Genomic DNA, 21,088 nt, shown 5'->3' on the forward strand with positions numbered 1-21,088 from the left:
CAAATGATGTCAATTAGCCTATCAGAAGCTTCTAAATCCATGACATCATTTTCTGGAATTTTCCAAGCTGTTTAAAGGCACAGTCAACCCAATGTTTGTAAACTGCTGAACCACTGGAATTGTGATACAGTGAATTATAAGTGAAATAATCTGTCTGTAAACAATTGTTGGAAAAATGACTTGTGTCATGCACAAAGTAGATGTCCTAACCGACTTGCCAAAACTATAGCTTGTTAACAAGAAATTTAACAAGAAATTTATGGAGTGGTTGAAAAACAAGTTTTAATGACTCCACCCTAAGTGTATGTAAACTTCCGACTTCAACTGTATATCTGAGGGAGGGAGGAAGAGGACAGGTCAGGGGGCCTACTGTTACTACAGGAACTTCTTCTACCTGAGAAGTGAGATTATAGCGGTCTCTAATTCATGCATTGCTAAGGTAGAGTAGATATGAATGTCTGTATGCCTTGTGGGGAAAAATCAGACTTTCTCTCTTCTCCCTCTTTCACCTTGTCCCCTCCTCTCTCTCGCTCCCTCTCTCATCCAGAGCATTGGAACTACCTGGGTGTGGATGAGACTCTGGGTCCAGTAGCAGTGAGTTTGAGGAGAGAGAAGCTGGAGGAACACAAGGAGCATGGACAGCAGTATAACTACAGAGTCATCTTCAGAACCAGCGAGGTAAATAGATATCTATCAGGGTTGGGGTTCATTTGAGTTGAACTCAGTCAATTCAGGAAGTGATTTGAATTTAAAAATGGAAAAACTTTTCACACAAATAGCTTCCCTTCTCTCTTCTTCCCTTCTCTCCCACTCTTCTAACCCTGATATATTTGGCTCTTCTTACCTTCTCGCCCACTCTTCTAACCCTGATAGATATGGCTCTTCTTCCCTTCTCTCCCACTCTTCTAACCCTGATCCCCTTTTGCCTTTCCGTCTCCTCCTCTTTATTTCCCACGACCCCCTTCATCCCAGCTTTTCCGTAGGCCGCAGGGCCAGACGGATTACCAGGACATGTACTTGGAGCATGTGGCAAGTGTCTTCACTGACATTTTCAACCTCCCCCTGACCCTGTTTGTAATACCTACGTGTTTCAAGCAGACCACCATAGTCCCTGTGCTCAACAACGCCAAGGTAACCTGTCTAAATGACTATCGCCCTGTAGCACTCAAAACTGAAATGGTTTGAAAGGCTGGTAATGGCTCACATCAACATCATCATCCCAGACACCATGGACACAGTCCAATTTACCGCCCCAACAGATCCACACTGCCCTTTCCCACCTGGACAAGAGAACACCTATCTGAGAATGCTATTCATTGACTACAGCTCAGCGTTCAACACCATACCCTCCAAGCTCATCACGGACTACAATGAGACAGCCTATAGGGAGGAGGTCAGAGACCTGGCAACAACCTCTCCTTCAACGTAAAGACAAAGGAGTTGATCGTAGACTACAGGAAACAGAGGGTCGGGCACGCCACCATCCACATCGATGGGGCTGTAGTGGAGCTGGTCGAGAGCTTCAAGTTCCTCGGTGTCCACATCACTCAGGAATTATCTTGGTCCAAACACACCAACGTAGTCGTGAGGAAGGCACAATAACACCTCTTATATTTTACTTTAATTTAACAATTATGATACAGCCTGGATTCGAACCAGGTACTGCAGTGACGCCTCTTGCACTGAGATGCAGTGTCTTAGACCACTGTGCCACTCGGGAGCCCCTCATCCCCCTTCAGCAGGCTGAAAAGATTTGGCATGGGCCCTTAGATCCTCAAAGTTCAACAGCTGCACCTTTTGAGAGCATCTTGACTGGCTGCATCACCGCTTGGTATGCCGACCGCACGGCGCTGCAGAGGGTAGTGCGAATGGCCCAGTACATCACTGGGGCCAAGCTCCCTGCCAACTTTTTTGCATTGACCCACTTTGCACTAGCTTTTGACTCATCACATACGCTGCAGCCACTGTTTTATTATCTATCCTGTTGCCTAGTTACTCTACCCCTACCTGTATGTACATACAGTGCCTTCAGAAAGTATTCATACCGCTTGACTTATTCCACATTTTGTTGTTATAGCATGAATTAAACATTGATTCAATTTCGATTTTTTTGTCATTGGCCTACACACAATTCCCCATAATGTCAAAATGGAATTACACTATTTGGACACACCTTCAAATAAGTGGATTCTATTTCAGCCACACGTAGCACAATAATTTCTTCGGGAGCTTCATGAAATGGCCGAGCAGCCTAAGATCACCATGCGGAATGCCAAGCGTCGGCCGGAGTAGGGTTGTTATGGTGACCATATTACCGCCACGCCGGCGGTCACGAGTCATGAAGGCAGTCAAGTTCCATGTGACCGTTTAGTCACGGTAATTAGGCTTCTCCGAGCTCTGATGCTGCTGCTGGTCATTAGTAGCCTACCAAACTTACTAACTGCCTGGTACTCCGCACTCTATTGTCTCTCTAATCACTCTGACAGCAATGCAAATGTAATCGAAAATCTGATCAAACACTTCATGAGAGCCCATGAGCTCCTGTTGTGCAACATTTCTATAGGCTATGTAATTGCGGGAGAAAACAGAGTGATGGCCACTAATAAAAAGAGGAGGACCTCATCCGCTTTCTATAGGCTAGGCCCCTATATTTATTTCTCAACTTTCCTAATATTAAGCACATTGTTTATATTTATGACAAGTATAGGAGTATAGTCTACCTGGCTGGCATGAAAATGGACCACGGTGAAATCGTCCCACGTTAGCTATTTTAAAGCACAAATAACATGTACTTTTCCCCCCCTGACCCGGTTTCGATACAGGTGCATGATAATAGTCCATTATGAATCCCCCCCAAAATCACACATACAGTACCAGTCAAAAGTTTGGACACATCTAGTCATTCAAGGGTTTTTCTTTATTCTACATTGTATTCTACAAATATTCTACAAATAACACAAATGGAATCATGTAGTAATCAAAAAAGTGCTAAACAGATCAAAATATATTTTAGATTCTTCAGAGTAGCCACCCTTTGCCTTGATGACAACTTTTCACACTCTTGGCATTCTCTCAACCAGCTTCATGAGGAATGCCTTTCCAACAGTCTTGAAGGAGTTCCCACATATGCTGAGCACTTGTTGGCTGCTTTTCCTTCACTCTGCAGTCCAACTAATCCCAAATCATCTCAATTGGGTTGAGGTCGGGTTATTGTGGATGCCAGCAAATGAAAAACCACACCATAACACCTCCTCCTCCATGCTTCATGGTGGGAACCACACATGCAGAGATCACCTACTCTGCGTCTCACAAAGACACGGCGGTTGGAACCAAAAATCTCCCAAAAAGCTGTGGTTACAGCTATAGAACCTGTTTACAGTAATAGGTGGTTACAGCTATAGAACCTGTTTACAGGAGTAGGTGGTTACAGTTATAGAACCTGTTTACAGGAGTAGGTGGTTACAGTTATAGAACCTGTTTACAGGAGTAGGTGGTTACAGTTATAGAACCTGTTTACAGGAGTAGGTGGTTACAGTTATAGAACCTGTTTACAGGAGTAGGTGGTTACAGTTATAGAACCTGTTTACAGGAGTAGGTGGTTACAGTTATAGAACCTGTTTACAGGAGTAGGTGGTTACAGTTATAGAACCTGTTTACAGGAGTAGGTGGTTACAGTTATAGAACCTGTTTACAGGAGTAGGTGGTTACAGTCATAGAACCGGTTTACAGTTCTAGGTGGTTACAGCTATAGAACCTGTTTACAGTTCTAGGTGGTTACAGCTATAGAACCGGTTTACAGTAATAGGTGGTTATAGCTATAGAACCGGTTTACAGTTCTAGGTGGGTTAAATGAACCAACAGGGATGAACTTCAGCTGGTTACAGCTATAGAATCTGTTTACCGTAATAGGTGGTTACAGCTATAGAATCTGTTTACAGTAATAGGTGGTTCGAGCTATAGAATCTGTTTACAGTAATAGGTGGTTAGAGCTATAGAATCTGTTTACCGTAATAGGTGGTTAGAGCTATAGAATCTGTTTACAGTAATAGGTGGTTAGAGCTATAGAATCTGTTTACAGTAATAGGTGGTTAGAGCTATAGAATCTGTTTACAGTAATAGGTGGTTAGAGCTATAGAATCTGTTTACCGTAATAGGTTGTTACAGTTATAGAATCTGTTTACAGTAATAGGTGGTTAGAGCTATAGAATCTGTTTACAGTAATAGCTGGTTACAGCTATAGAATCTGTTTACCGTAATAGGTGGTTACAGCTATAGAATCTGTTTACCGTAATAGGTGGTTACAGCTATAGAATCTGTTTACAGTAATAGGTGGTTAGAGCTATAGAATCTGTTTACCGTAATAGGTGGTTACAGTTATAGTACCCAGTTAGGTGACAGTCATAGAAACAGACACAGTAATGGTCTAATAGCTGCTCCCTGTATACCGCCCCCTCCTCTCCTTTCCTATTCTCTCCACCCCTCTTCTACACTCCGCTCGCTGCTATTGGAAGGTGTGTGTGTGTGGGTTGAGACAGCGTCACAGGATAATGGTCCAGTGCTGGTGTGGGTTCTCTCAACCAGCTGAAGTTCACCCCTGTTAGTTCATTTAACCCACAGGTCTGAGTCAGAACGTCAGAATAACTACTAAAAGCTACAGTACACTACAATACATTTTTATTATACAACATAATATCCTGCAAATGTCACTGCCTTTCAACACCCAATGACACTGTACAGTACCTCCTCAGTGACACACACACACACACACACACACACACACACACACACACACACACACACACACACACACACACACACACACACACACACACACACACACACACACACACACATACACAGGGGACTTGACTCTGTGTGTTTACTGTTAAATATAAAGTCGAGGTCTCTGTCATTCTATTATTCATACTGTCCTCCCGCTGAAGTTTTCTTTAGCCTTAGAAGGTGTTCTCCCCTCAGGAAGTACATTTTAGCCCTAAGTGCCTCTACTGTAAGTGAACGAATGAACAGTGAGGAGAAGCCAAGGCCACACACACACACACACACACACACACACACACACACACACACACACACACACACACACACACACGCTGGTGTCTCTCTCTCTTGCTCTCTCATTCGCTCGTTGTTGTTGACCTCAGATGACCGTGAAGCGTTGAGAGGAAGACATTGGAAGAAAGCGGCTCTGTCTAAGCGGCACCCTTTTTTCCATAAGTAGTGCACTTTAAAGGGAATAGGGAGCGAGATTGGATAGGTATTGGTCTGAACAGTCCTCCATCATCCTCTGGCTGATCTAATAATGAATCTGTCTCTCTTCTCTTCCTTCTCTGTTCTCTTCTCGCCTCCTCCTCCCTCTTTCTATACCCCTTTCCCCCTCTTCCTGCCTCTAGCTCACCACCCTGCGTGGGTCTATCCTGGAGGATGCGGTTCCGTCCACCTCGAAGCACGGCCTGGCGCGGGGTCTACCCCTCAAAGAGGTGCTAGATTACCTGGTTCCAGAGCTGAACGCCCACTGTCTCAGACTGGCTCTCAACACACCTAAAGTCACAGAGCAGCTGATGAAGCTGGACGAACAGGGGGTAAGGACACAGCACTACAGTACACAGACACCAGGGGGTAAGGACACAGTGCTACAGTACACACATACACCAGGGTGTAAGGACACATCACTACAGCACACACAGACACCAGGGTGTAAGGACACATCACTACAGTACACACAGACACCAGGGTGTAAGGAGACATCACTACAGTACACACAGACACCAGGGTGTAAGGAGACATCACTACAGTACACACAGACACCAGGGTGTAAGGACACATCACTACAGTACACACATACACCAGGGTGTAAGGACACATCACTACAGTACACACATACACCAGGGTGTAAGGACACATCACTACAGTACACACATACACCAGGGTGTAAGGACACATCACTACAGTACACACAGACACCAGGGTGTAAGGACATAGCTCTACAGTACACACAGACACCAGGGGGTAAGGACACAGCACTACAGTACACACAGACACCAGGGGGTAAGGACACAGCACTATAGTACACAGACACCCTCCCCTCTCTCAGTGTTGATGGGAGAAAGCTTGCTTTTATCTGTCTGGTTGTTGGATCTGTGGTGGCTCCGGGGATGGGGAGGAGAAAAGGAAGCATTTTAACACTTTTCAGACAGAGGGACTGTCATACTTTGTTCTCTCTCTCTCTATCTGTTTCTGTCTCTCTCCCTCTCTCACTCCCTCTGTCTCTCTCTCTGAGAGTCTCTCCCTCTGTGTCTCCCTCTGTGTCTCCCTCTGTGTCTCCCTCTGTGTCTCCCTCTGTGTCTCCCTCTGTGTCTCCCTCTGTCTCTCTCTCTGTCTCTCTCTCTGTCTCTCTGTCTCTGTCTCTACCCCTCCTCTGTCTCTGTCTCTGTCTCTGTCTCTGTCTCTCTCTGTCTGTCTCTGTCTCTGTCTCTGTCTCTGTCTCTGTCTCTCTCTCTCTCTCTGTCTCTCTCTTTCTCTCTCTGTCTCTCTCTTTCTCTCTCTGTCTCTACCCCTCCTCTCTCTGTCTCGCTCTGTCTCGCTCTGTCTCGCTCTGTCTCGCTCTGTCTCGCTCTGTCTCGCTCTGTCTCGCTCTGTCTCGCTCTGTCTCGCTCTGTCTCGCTCTGTCTCGCTCTGTCTCGCTCTGTCTCGCTCTGTCTCGCTCTGTCTCGCTCTGTCTGTCTCTGTCTGTCTCTGTCTGTCTCTCTCTTTCTCTCTGTCTCTAGTTGAGTTTCCAGTTGAAGGTGGGGGTGATGTACTGTGCGTCAGGACAGAGCAGTGAAGAGGATATGTATAATAATGATTCAGCGGGTCCTGCTCTGGAGGAGTTCCTACAGCTGCTGGGGGAGAGGGTCCGACTGAAGGGATTCACCAAGTACCGAGCGCAGCTGGACACTAAGAGTACGTTACTACACTGTACACAGCTGGACACTAAGAGTACGTTACTACACTGTACACAGCTGGACACTAAGAGTACGTTACTACACTGTACACAGCCGGACACTAAGAGTACGTTACTACACTGTACACAGCCGGACACTAAGAGTACGTTACTACACTGTACACAGCTGGACACTAAGAGTACGTTACTACACTGTACACGCATTCACACGGACTGACTGCTTTCATTCTATATAAAGAGGGGAACATGCTAGAGCTGGAACGATATACCAGAAATGATCCACACCGACCATACTGATCATTATGGCATTTTGCTGATATCGTTCATTACGATAGGTAGCCTGTTCTAGAGAAATGTCAAGTTGGTTTTTTAAATTTGATTTATTTCACCTTTATTTAACCAGGTAGGCTAGTTGAGAACAAGTTCTCATTTACAACTGCGACCTGACCAAGATAAAGCAAAGCAGTGCGACACAAACAACAACACAGAGTTACACATGGAATAAACAAAACATACAGTCAATAATACAATAGAAAAAGTCTATACACAGCATGTGCACATGAGGTAGGATACGAGAGGTAAGGCAATAAATAGGCCATGGTGGCAAAGTAATTACAATATAGCAATTAAAGACTGGAATGGTAGATGTGCAGAAGATGAATGTGCAAGTATAGATACTTTTTAATGAAAGAAGTCTGCTAATATGGGGCAATTGATGGCTACAACCATCGCACTAGTAGTAGTAAGTTAGACTTTGGGGGGTATCCAGACTCATATCTTCATACCGACCTTTTGCCATCCCGGAATATTAGGTAATACCGGCACTGAACACAAGAGGCGCTATTTTCCAACCCCACTGAGCACTGTAATGCGAAGATTAGCAATGCTAACAACCTCATGTAAAATCCTATAGCGAATGCTAGCTAAATGCTAATGGGCATATTGTGAACAATTTATAGTGTCTGACAAATTATTTTCAGGACAGATATCCCAGCTCATAAAGTAACTCACAATGCTACTCAGTTTGCTGCATACACAAAACAAATATTCGACAACAAGGCTCTTGATCCAGGAAGGGTTTCTCTGCTCTTACAAAAAAGGGCTTGATTGCAAGAAGCTAACCACTTAGATAGATAACTAGCTACTAAATTAGCAAACCAAATGGACAACTGCAGAACATTTAGCATTATTTTACACAATTACAATAATAGATATATCGCCTGGCGCGTGCTACACAACAGTGAGTGACTCACAAGGCTCCGATCTCTGGTCATTGTGTGCTTGTACTAACCCGTAAGCTTCATAATTTAAAATAATATGACCGGTGAAATGAAGATCGTATTGCACATGTTGACTGCAGGTATTTACTTAAAAAGTATCTACAAATATTCAAATGTATTTAAATAACTTTTAAAAAAATTGTTTAGACGGTATTGAAAAACCATCCCGTTGCTATTTCCAAATACCTTGTTTTAAGGTAAATATACGATATACTGCCCAAGCCTAGTGGCAGTTTAAACTATACATATTTTTTTAATGTAATAAACTTGTCATCCTATTTATCGATTATCACATCAATTCAGGCAATTTCTTTTTTTTTCTCGTTCCATATCACCCAGCTTTAGAACATGCTGTGTAAGGGTCTGCATCAGACAGACAATCACAGGCCGTCTCTAGACATGAGGCTGTTATATACAGGCCCGGAGAGATGATGGCAGTTGGAACAATAACACATTTAATCAACGTCTGACTGGGGCTAAATCAACGTAGACAGAATGAGAGAGGGTATTTTATGGGAAACAAGCGCATGGGAAGAGAGTCAAGGATAGAGGATCCATATCTGGGTGGAAAGGACTCTCACAGAGCCATAGAAATGCTTGTTGTTTGTGTTGTCTAACGTCATAGTTTTCTCTCTAGCTGACTCCACAGGGACCCACTCGCTGTACACCACCTATAAGGACTATGAGGTGATGTTTCATGTCTCCACCATGCTGCCCTACACACCCAACAACAAACAACAGGTATGGATAGTTATTATTGACCAATATACAGGCCAAAGACTATTTTAGAACAAACTAAACAAAATTGTTGATTAAATAAATGATCTGGAGAGGTAGAAAACTCAATGATCAAGTCCTTTAAAACAATGCTACTGACTTTTTGATCTTATCATCCTTTAAAAATGTCTTAGAAATAAATATAATCACAGAAATACAGCCGGTTTGATTCATTTTGCATCATAGGATGGAAAATGCATCATACCGGCTGTATTTCTGTATTTGGAAATGATATATCTTGTAAACGTGATTGCTGACATGCAAAGCATTCTGGGACTATATCGCCAATGGACTAATGAAACAAATACTAAAAGATTGTTGTTGGATTTTCCTTCCCCCCCACAAAATGTTAATCACAGTGCAGTTATCACAAAACATATAATTTTCCTAACTAGACTATATGCTATGAAGATCTGGGGAAGGTTGTGTCATTTAAAGGTAGCAGAAAATAAACCGCATAATTGGGTCAATTTCCAAAACAACTGAGGGCTTATTCCCATTGATGAGCATTGAATTAGAGGTATCAGCACAAAATGTATATTTACATAATATGTAAATAAACGTCTCAATTCACATTAGCAACGGGAATGACATTTGGTTTGGGTGATGTTCTTGCGTCGCAGCTCAAAAGTGCCATAAATGTCACTGTAGCAAATTATTAATTTATATGCAAGCAACTCTTCATGTATCTACCATATTACACTCTTAATTAATGCAACAATTCACAAACGTGCAGACGTTTAAATGGTTTATTTTCTCATCCATACACTCATTAATTTAGACAAGACAATAACACAGCCAAGTGGAACGGCTGCTAGCTAACATGCTAACATCAAGCTAACAATGCTTGCTTCATCAAGTAACTTCAGCATGGCGAAAATGAACATTTTCCGCTCTCATACAAATACAAAAGTAATATTATCATACAGTGTCAGTCATATTATATAGAGCTAGGTAGCAAGCTAAACAGAATGTCTGCACTCTGCATGCTCACATAGCTAACGTTAGCTAAAGTTGGCAAATTAGTAGGCTAAGTTAACTGGCTAGTTAGCTGAATGCTAACGTCAGCGAATGTTAGCTAAACAATAGATATATTGCTTTTCAGCTCACCTTAGAACAAACCATGTTTCATTTCAACAATATCATGCAAATCAATACATTAAAAAATATATAATTGTAACTGAAAAATTCCCTGAGCAGTTGAGTTCCTGCTTGCTTTTTGCATTGGAATAAATTAGTGTTCTGAAAATCCCTTATAGCTACGGCGTCAATTTCAAGAGTACCCGCCTTTTAATGCAATTTCAGATAAAAAACTCAATAGGACGGATAACTCCTATACATTTCAACTGTTTCAAAAACCATTGTTCTGCTATTACGATTTATACTGTATACTTCTCCTCTGTTTTGGTGCCCCAGCCTGTGAACAGCGTGAAGCGAACCCATGGACATGAGCAGATAATGTGTGCGATCGTGTCAGAGCGAAGTGATCTCAATATCATGGCCTATTCATTGATGATAGGTCCTGAATTGTTACTGAAGTTGCGAGACATGACAAGCCATGAAATTTGCTAGATACAGTTGTGCATATGAAAACCATATCTGGCACGCAGATCGGTAGAAATGGTAAGATAAGTTGGCCTTCCACATGAGAAAGGTTGCTGACTCCTCGTGGAGCCTATTATCGGCAACTTCAGGAGGGTAATGGCAGGATCTGTGACAGCCAGCAGAAGCGGGAGGAGAACGGTTGGGGCTCCGTTTTTCCCCGTTTTTTTTTTGCTTATCTAGATCTCTGGCTCCCTCTTGAGTCACTTTGTCTCATTTCATCCAACAGTAAGCTTTTAACCTTTCACGAGTATCTGTCCGGGAGCACCCCCCACCCCCCCCACACTGAGTAGCATCGCTAGCATAGCGTCATAATTAAATAGTAGCATCTAAATATCATTAAATCACAAGTCCAAGACACCTAATGAAAGATACAGATCCTGTGAATAAAGCCACCATTTCAGATTTTTTAAATGTTTTACAGGGAAGACAAAATATGTAAATCTATTAGCTAACCACGTTAGCAAAAGACACCATTTTTCTTTGTCCACCATTTTCTCTCTCCACCAGTAGCTATCACCAATTCGGCCAAATAAAGATATTGATAGCCACTAACCAAGAAAAAACCTCATCAGATGACAGTCTGATAACATATTTATGGTATAGGATGGGTTTTGTTAGAAAAATGTGCATATTTCAGGTATAAATCATAGTTTACAATTGCACCCACCATCACAACTAGACTAGAATAAATACACAGAGCAACGTGTATTACCTAATTACTAATCATAAAACATTTCGTAAAAATACACAGCATACACTAATTGAAAGACACAGATCCTGTGAATACAGACAATATTTCAGATTTTCTAAGTGTCTTACAGCGAAAACACAATAAATCGTTATATTAGCATACCACATGTGCAAACATTACCAGAGCATTGATTCTAGCCAAAGAGAGCGATAACGTAAATATCGCCAAAATATAATAATTTTTTCACTAACCTTCTCAGAATTCTTCAGATGACACTCCTGTAACATCATATTACAACATGCATATAGAGTTTGTTCGAAAATGTGCATATTTAGCCACCAAAATCATGGTTAGACAATGAGAAAAGTAGCCCAGCTGGTCAGAAAATGTCGTGCGCCATATTAGACAGTGATCTAGTCTTATACATAAATACTCATAAACTTGACTAAAAAAATATAGGGTGGACAGCGATTGATAGACAATTTAATTCTTAATACAATCGCGGAATTACATTTTTAAAATTATCCTTACTTTTCAATACAGGTTGCGCCAAGCGAAGCTACACCTAACAAAATGGCGGAACGTGCGTTTAACATTTTTCGACAGAACAACGATTTATCATCTTAAATATTTCTTACTATGAGGTGATCTTCCATCAGAATCTTGGGCAATGTATCCTTTCTTGGGTCTAATCTTCTTTTGGTCGAAAGATGTCCTCTTGTCTGTCGAAATGCCCACTAACGTTCGACCGGGACCCCGAAACGTGCCCGGCGCTTCAAAGTGCACAACAAAGCAATGCCTCAAAATCGCACTAAACGGATATAAATTGCTATAAAACGGTTCAAATTAACTACCTTATGATGCTGTTAACACCTATAACTAGTAAAAACATGACCGGAGAAATATTACTGGCTAAACTAAAGCTTGGAAGGAGGCGAGTCCGATGTCCTCGCGCGCCAGGCGCAGGCAGCCAAAGGAAGTTACTTCCGGTATTTGGTGATTTATAGAGGCACTGATTGCGCAATCGACTCCATTCAAAGCGTCATCACGTACTGACATCCAGGGGAAGACGTAAGAAGTGTCTGTTTCTCCATAGCATTTACACGGACCTTTAAACTGACTCCAGATCAGGGGCCAAGATGTCTGAAATCTGACTCCCTATCATGAAAAGTGCTGTAGATTGAGTTCTGTTTCACTCAGAGACAAAATTCCAACGGCTATAGAAACTACAGAGTGTTTTCTATCCAATAATAATAATAATATGCATATTGTACGAGCAAGAATTGAGTACTAGGCAGTTTAATCTGTAGAGCAAATCATGCTAATGCGAAACAGCACCCCCTATAGTTGCAAGAAGTTAAGCATCAGACAAGCTCAATGCATATAGTTGATTTTATTAAAACATATATGGAAAAATACACGTTTAAAAATGTCGGCCAATCAATTGACAGATGATTTTCCGTCGACAAAGATGTTGGATGTTGTTGAGGACAGCCCTACTATACTGTGCCCCTCCCCTCTCTCCATCTACTGCTGTCTCGCTATACAAGTAGCGACTGTTTGTGTTCTTGTAACTCGTCAGTCTCCTCCGTTCCAAAAATACAGACTCTTAGGAGTCGATTCCTAGACAAATTTAATCTTGACACTAAGAAATGGAGGTCGACACCGGAAGTCGACGCGCAACGTCGTTAACAGATGGAAAATGGCAAGAGACAGCAGCGAAGACCTTGTATGGCAATACTTTGAGAAGTTAAATGAAAAGGAAATGCAGAAGTGGAATTGAGAATCAGTAATGGTAGTACAGGTAGAGTAATGGTAGTACAGGTAGAGTAATGGTAGTACAGGTAGAGTAATGGTAGTACAGGTAGAGTAATGGTAGTACATGTACAGTAATGGTAGTACAGTAATGGTAGTACAGTAATGGTAGTACAGTAATGGTAGTACAGTAATGGTTGTACAGGTACAGTAATGGTAGTGCAGTAATGGTAGTACAGTAATGGTAGTACAGGTACAGTAATGGTAGTACAGTAATGGTAGTACAGTAAGGGTAGTACAGTAATGGTTGTACAGGTACAGTAATGGTAGTACAGTAATGGTTGTACAGGTACAGTAATGGTAGTACAGTAATGGTAGTACAGTAATGGTAGTACAGTAATGGTAGTACAGGTACAGTAATGGTAGTACAGTAATGGTAGTACAGTAATGGTAGTACAGGTACAGTAATGGTAGTACAGTAATGGTAGTACAGGTACAGTAATGGTAGTACACTAATGGTAGTACAGTAATGGTAGTACAGTAATGGTAGTGCAGGTACAGTAATGGTAGTACAGTAATGGTAGTACAGGTACAGTAATGGTAGTACAGTAATGGTAGTACAGTAATGGTAGTACAGTAAAATGGTAGTACAGTAAAATGATAGTACAGTAATGGTAGTACAGTAATGGTAGTACAGTAATGGTAGTACAGGTACAGTACTGGTAGTACAGTACTGGTAGTACAGTACTGGTAGTACAGTACTGGTAGTACAGTAATGGTAGTACAGTAATGGTAGTACAGTAATGGTAGTACAGGTACAGTAATGGTAGTACAGGTACAGTAATGGTAGTACAGTAATGGTAGTACAGGTACAGTAATGGTAGTACAGGTACAGTAATGGTAGTACAGTAATGGTAGTACAGGTACAGTAATGGTAGTACAGGTACAGTAATGGTAGTACAGTAATGGTAGTACAGGTACAGTAATGGTAGTAACAGGTACAATGCTTAACCATGTGACAGGGACGCACCGTGAGACCCAAACTGTTGCTGGCAGCAGCGCAGCTACATTGTGAATTCACATGGAATGTGGTGCATTTTTCTTACCATTTATTTGCAGAATGAAATAAGAAATCAATTGTCACATCCCTAAATAGAATATTTTAAAAGTGGCCATCTTGTTGTCCATATGTTTACCTTGAGAGTTTTCCTTTGCTGTTTTCCCTAACCAATTTCTCTACATTTCCCAGCTCCTGAGGAAGCGTCACATAGGGAACGACATAGTGACCATCGTGTTCCAGGAGCCGGGGGCTCAACCCTTCACCCCCAAGAACATACGATCACACTTTCAACACGTGTTTGTAGTGGTGAGAGCACACCAACCCTGCTCTGACAACACCTCCTATAGGTGAGTGGAACGTCTAATGCACGCACGACACGCGCATGACACACGCTGTGCAGAGACACACGGAGACGCTGAGCGGAGACACACGGAGACACACTGAGACGCTAGCAGAGACACACTGAGACGCTAGCAGAGACACACGGAGACACACTGAGACGCTAGCAGAGACACACGGAGACACACTGAGACGCTAGCAGAGACACACGGAGACACACTGAGACGCTAGCAGAGACACACGGAGACGCTAGCAGAGACACACGGAGACGCTAGCAGAGACACACGGAGACGCTAGCAGAGACACACGGAGACGCTAGCAGAGACACACGGAGACGCTAGCAGAGACACACGGAGACACACGGAGACGCTAGCAGAGACACACGGAGACACACGGAGACGCTAGCAGAGACACACGGAGACGCTAGCAGAGACACACGGAGACGCTAGCAGAGACACACGGAGACGCTAGCAGAGACACACGGAGACGCTAGCAGAGACACACGGAGACGCTAGCAGAGACACACGGAGACGCTAGCAGAGACACACGGAGACGCTAGCAGAGACACACGGAGACGCTAGCAGAGACACACGGAGACGCTAGCAGAGACACACGGAGACACACGGAGACGCTAGCAGAGACACACGGAGACACACGGAGACGCTAGCAAAGACACACGGAGACACGCTAGCAGAGACACACGGAGACGCACTTATTTCTGTTTCTTTTCTACCTTCTGTTATGTTTAGTGCTACGTCGATATTGTTTACTGTATTGTTGGGGTTCGAGCTGGCAAGAAAGGCATTTCACTGTACTTGTTGCTCGTGGCATTAAAACATGAAACTGAAACACACACACACACACACACACACACACACACACACACACACACACACACACACACACACACACACACACACACACACACACACACACACACACACACTCTGTTCTGACATCTGTTGTAGGTGAGTGCATGTACACACACACACACAACCCGCTGCAGTACAGTGTCGCCCAAGCCGTCAAGTTGAAAAATGTGTTGATGTGCCCTTGAGCAAGGCACTTAACCCTAATTAGCTTCAGGGGCGCCTGGACCTATCATACTACTATGGCTGACCCTGTAAAACAATACATTACACTGCATCTATCCGGTGTATGTGACAATAATACACATTGCATTATTTATATGTACACAATAGGGTTGGGCGGTTTTCAAATATTCATATCGTCATACTGTCCTTCTCTCATCCCGGGATTTATTGTATTACCGGTTTAGTACACAAGGGGGCGCCCCCATTTAAAAACATTTTTAAAATACCATCGATTACCAGAATGCTAACAAAATTAGCACAAGTAATAACGCATTTTCATGGAAGCTGCTAGCTCAATATGATAACGAGCGCAAACGAAAAGCAAAGACAGGCAATCCAGCTCATAAAGTTATACATATATAGGTAGGAGCTACCGAATGTCCTTTTTGGTGCGTTTGGACATTTACAAGCGAATGTGAATGAGAGACATTGTGCAAATGAACATAGTTTTGACCCATGCTTGTCTGAAGGAAGAACAGTACTGGCTCCGAAGCAGCATGTCTACACGCAGTGTCTATGTGGAGTCTGGAGTTGCTTGGGAAACAGGCCTTCCTCCTCTGCTCGGAGAAGATGGGAGGGGGGAGCAGAGGGGCCGAGAACAGAGAGGAGAAAAAAAACTTAAGGAAATAAAATGATGGCAGTGGCAGCAGTACAGTTAACCCATCCAAAAAGGGCTTTGACTTCTCAAACACGGCAGAAACACAACACAGGATGATGCCTCGTCACCTTATTAATTCAGTAACTTCGATACCTACCAAGTTAAACTTAGGGGTCGAGTTAACGCAGAATTCTTCATTTTACAGGGGGAAAAAAGTTAAAACGTGTAAGAAATCTCTTGCTGCGATTTTGAAAACACAGATCTAAAACGCATCTTTATTGTAACTTCCTGCTCGGCATCAGACACATTTTGTGCTTCAACTGAGATGAGAATCCATGAACGGGCGATCTGACTGATGTGGAGCTTCTTTTTTCAGCTACTTATCTCGGCGTAGCCAGTCTACTTATCTCGGCGTAGCCAGCCTACTTATCTCGGCGTAGCCAGCCTACTTATCTCGGCGTAGCCAGCCTACTTATCTCGGCGTAGCCAGCCTACTTTTCTCCAATAAAATATAAGATGAACTTAAAGTAAAGCGTTAGGAATTGTAGCTTGTACTTTCCATGATAAACATTATACATTTTATTGCCACGCATAATGTTTGCAAAGATTGTAAGCTCATTTACTGCCTGCAAGAATGCATTGCACTTCTGTTGTCATCGGATGAAAATGAAGCTGTTTTCTGCCGAATGTGTTTCACTAATGTATATTCTGTGAAGGGAAACTATAGTTGCATATCTCTCATCTCTTTCTATTGAAGCAAAAAAACACTTTTGAATTTCAATATAAAACGTGGCCCTTGTTAATGCTGGACTCACCTGCTACTTCTGTCTCCTGTTGTGCTGTTTACAAACAAACACGTGACTGGCGCAACAGTTCTAGCGAACTGTGGTAAGCTTCATAAAATGTGACCAGTGAAATGAAGAACGCCATCTGCTTTATCTCCTAACGTATTGCAGGTATTTACTTAAAAAGTAGATACCTTCAGTCAGATAGTAACTTATACCCTGGTATACATTCGAAAGTATTCAGACCCCTTGACTTTTTCCACATTTTGTTACGTCACAGCCTTATTCTAAAATTTATAAAAGTATTTTTGTTTGTTCATCAATCTACACACAATACCCCACAATGATAAAGAAAAAAATGGTTTTTCGTTTTTTTTTTTTTTTTTTTTACAAAGTATTCGGGCCCTTCACTCAGTACTTTGTAAAAGCACCTTTGGCAGCGATTACAGCCTCGTCTTCCTGGGTATGACGCTACAAACGTGGCACACCTGTATTTGGGGAATTTATCCCATTCTTCTCTGCAGATCCTCTCAAGCTCTGTCAGGTTGGTTGGAGAGCGTTGCTGCACAGCTATGTTCAGGTCTCTCCAGAGATGTTAGACCGGGTTCAAGTCCGAGCTCTGGCTGGGCAACGCAAGGACATTCAGAGACTTGTCTCGGAGCCACTCCTGCATTGTCTTGGTTGTGTGCTTAGATTCGTTGTCCTGTTGGAAGGTGAACCTTCGCCCCAGGCTGAGGTCCTTAGTGCTCTGGAGCAGGTTTTCATCAAGGATCTCTGTGTACTTTGCTCCATTCATCTTTCCCTCGATCCTGACTAGTCTCCCAGTCCCTGCCGCTGAAAAACATCCCCACAGCATGATGCTGTCACCACCACCATGCTTCACCGTAGGGATGGTGCCAGGTTTCCTCCAGACGTGATGCTTGGCATTCAGAACAAAGAGTTCAATCTTGGTTTCATCAAACCAGATAATCTTGTTTCTCATGATCTGAGAGTCCTTTAGGTGCCTTTTGGCAAACTTGAAGCGGACTGTCATGTGCATTTTACTGCTGGTACAGGGACAAGGTGGATTTGCAATTCAGTGTCTCAGACACACGACATATGTGGCAGGGTTAACAGAAAATCACGGACTACAAAAAGACAAACAGCCACGTCTCGGACACCAACGTCACGCTTCCAGACAATCTAAACACCTTCTTTGTGCAGACCAGCTGGCTGGTGTGTTTACGGACATATACAATCGCTCCCTATCCCAGTCTGTTGTCCCCACATGCTTCAATATGGCTACCATTGTCCCTGTACCCAAGAAGGAAAAGATAACTGAACTCAATGACTACCGCCCCGTAGCACTCACTTCTGTCATCATGAAGTGCTTTGAGAGGCTAGTCAAGGATCATATCACCTCCACCCTTGACCCACTTCAGTTTGCATACCGCTCCAATAAGTCCACAGACGATGCAATCGCCATCACACTGCCCTATCCCATTTGGACAAAAGGAATACCTATGTAAGAATACAGTTCATTGACTATAGCTCAGCATTCAACACCATAGTACCCTCCAAGCTCATCATTAAGCTGGAGGCCCTGGGTCTCAACCCTGCCCTGTGCAATTGGGTCCTGGACTTTCTGACGGGCCGCCCCCAGGTGGTGAAGGTAGGAAACAACATCTCCACATCACTGACCCTCAACATTGGGGCCCAACAAGGGTGCGTGCTCAGCCCCCTCCTGTACTCCCTATTCACCCACGACTGCGTGGCCATGCACAATCATCAAGTTTGCAGATGACACAACAGTAGTGGGCCTGATTACCAGCGATGATGAGACGACCTACAGGGAAGGAGGTGAAGGCTCTCGGAGTGTGGTGTCAGGAAAACAACCTCTCACTCAACATCAACAAAACAAAGGAGATGATTGTGGACTTCAGGAAACAGCAGAGGGTGCACCCCCCCTATCCACATCGACGGGACAGCAGTGAAGAAAATTGAATGTTTTAAGTTCCTTGGCGTACACAACACAGACTATCTGAAATGGTCCACTCACACAGACAGCGTGGTGAAGAAGCCGCAGCAGCGCCTCTTCAACCTCAGGAGTCTGAAGACATTTGGCTTGTCACCTTAAACCCTCACAAACTTTTACAGATGCACAATCGAGAGCGTCCTGTCGGGCATATAGTCTGGTACGGCAACTGCACCGCCCTCAACCGCAAGGCTCTCCAGAGGGTGGTGCGGTCTGCACAACACATCACCGTGGGTAAACTACCTGCCCTCCATGACACCTACAACACCTGATGTCACAGGAAGGCCAAAAAGATCATCAAGAACAACAACCACCCGAGCCACTGCCTGTTCACCCCGCTATCATCCAGAAGGCGAGGTCAGTACAGGTGCATCAAAGCTGGGACAGAGAGAATGAAAAACAGCTTCTATCTCAAGGCCATCAGACTGCTAAACAGCCATCACTAACTCAGAGAGGCTGCTGACTACATTGAGACCCAATCACTGGCCACTTTAATAAATGGATCGCTGGTGACTTTAAACAATGGCACCTTAAATAATGTTTACATATCTTACATTAGTCATATGTATATACTGTATTTTATACCGTCTATTGCCACTTTACTGTGCCGCTCGGCCATCGCTCATCCATATATTTATATGTACATTTTCTCATTCACCCCTTTAGATTTGTGTGTATTAGGTAGTTGTTGGGGAATTGTTAGATTACATGTTAGATATTACTGCATGGTCGGAACTAGAAGCACAAGAATTTCGCTACACTCGCATTAACATCTACTAACCATGTGTATGTGACCAATACAATTTGATTTGAGGAGTGGCTTCCGTCTGGCCAGTCTACCATAAAGGCCTGATTGGTGGAGTGCTGCAGAGATGGCTGTCGTTCTGGAAGGTTCTCCATCCGGTTCTTGGTCACCTGACTGTCCAAGGCCCTTCTTCCCCGATTGCTCGGCCAGCTGTAGGAAGACTCTTGGTGGTTCTAAACTTATTCCATTTAAGATTAATAGAGGCCCCTGTGCTCTTGGGGACCTTCAATGCTGCAGAAATATTCTGGTACCCTTCCCCCAGATCTGTGCCTCGACACAATCCTGTTTCGGAGCTCTACGGACAATTCCTTCAACCTCATGGATTGGTTTTTGCTCTGACGTGCACTTTCAACTGTGAGACCTTATATAGGCAGGTGTACCTGTATACTGTACAGCGCCTTCGGAAAGTATTCAGACCCCTTGACTTTTTCCATATTTTGTAACAACCTTATTCTAAAATGGATTAAATAAAATCCTCATCAATCTACACACCCACACAGACAGCGTGGTGAAGAAGGCGCAATAGTGACAAAACACTATGGGGTATTGCAAATGTATTAAAAATTAAACACTGAAATACCTTATTTACATAAGTATTCAGACTTGAGATGTTTCTACAAATTGATTGGAGTCCACCTGTGGTAAATTCAATTGATTGGACATGATTTGGAAAGGCACACACCTGTATAGATACAGTGCATTTGGAAAGGCACACACCTGTATAGATACAGTGCATTTGGAAATTATTCAGACGCCTTCACTTTTTCCACCTTTTGTTACGTTACAACCTTTTTCTAAAATTGATTCAATTGTATTTTTTTTTACCCTCTATCTACACTCAATACCCCATAATGACAAAGCAAAAAACTTTTTTTTTTTTAAACGGACATGCACTGTCAACTGTGGGACCTTATATAGACAGGTGTGTGTCTTTCCAAATCATGTCCAATCAATTGAATTTACCACAGGTGGACTCAAGGATGATCAATGGAAACAGGATGCCCCTGAGCTCAATTTAGAGTTTCATAGCAAAGGCTCTGAATACTTATGTAAACATGGTATTTCAGTTTTATATATTGAGTACATTTGCAAAAAAATCTAAAAACCTTTTTTTACTTTGTCGTTATGGGCTATTGTGTGTAGATTGAATGATAAAAAATAAATAATAATCAATTTTAGAATAGGGCTGTATCGTAACAAAATGTGGGAAAAGTCAAGAGGTCTTTGAACTTTCCAAATGCCCTGTATACAGTTTACCCTCCTAGCCTGGTAAACAACACCTGTCTCTGTGATAGATTCCCCCTAGCCTGGTAAACAACACTTG

The 21,088-nt window shown here is 43.0% G+C and overlaps 1 protein-coding gene across 4 annotated transcripts in view; it reads left to right on the top strand.

The window, feature by feature from the left end:
- LOC129817780 (signal-induced proliferation-associated 1-like protein 1) overlaps positions 1 to 21,088 on the top strand; it is a 286,608-nt gene that overhangs the window by 193,092 nt on the left and 72,428 nt on the right. For all 4 annotated transcript variants that reach the window (XM_055873334.1, XM_055873338.1, XM_055873335.1 and 1 more), the window contains 5 exons: positions 548 to 678; positions 5,412 to 5,600; positions 6,786 to 6,960; positions 8,879 to 8,982; positions 14,319 to 14,476. In XM_055873334.1, coding sequence (XP_055729309.1) covers positions 548 to 678; positions 5,412 to 5,600; positions 6,786 to 6,960; positions 8,879 to 8,982; positions 14,319 to 14,476 — 757 coding nt within the window. The remainder of the gene's footprint in view (positions 1 to 547; positions 679 to 5,411; positions 5,601 to 6,785; positions 6,961 to 8,878; positions 8,983 to 14,318; positions 14,477 to 21,088) is intronic.

The sequence above is a fragment of the Salvelinus fontinalis genome, chromosome 20 (assembly GCF_029448725.1).
Source record: "Salvelinus fontinalis isolate EN_2023a chromosome 20, ASM2944872v1, whole genome shotgun sequence".
Lineage (NCBI taxonomy): Eukaryota > Metazoa > Chordata > Actinopteri > Salmoniformes > Salmonidae > Salvelinus > Salvelinus fontinalis.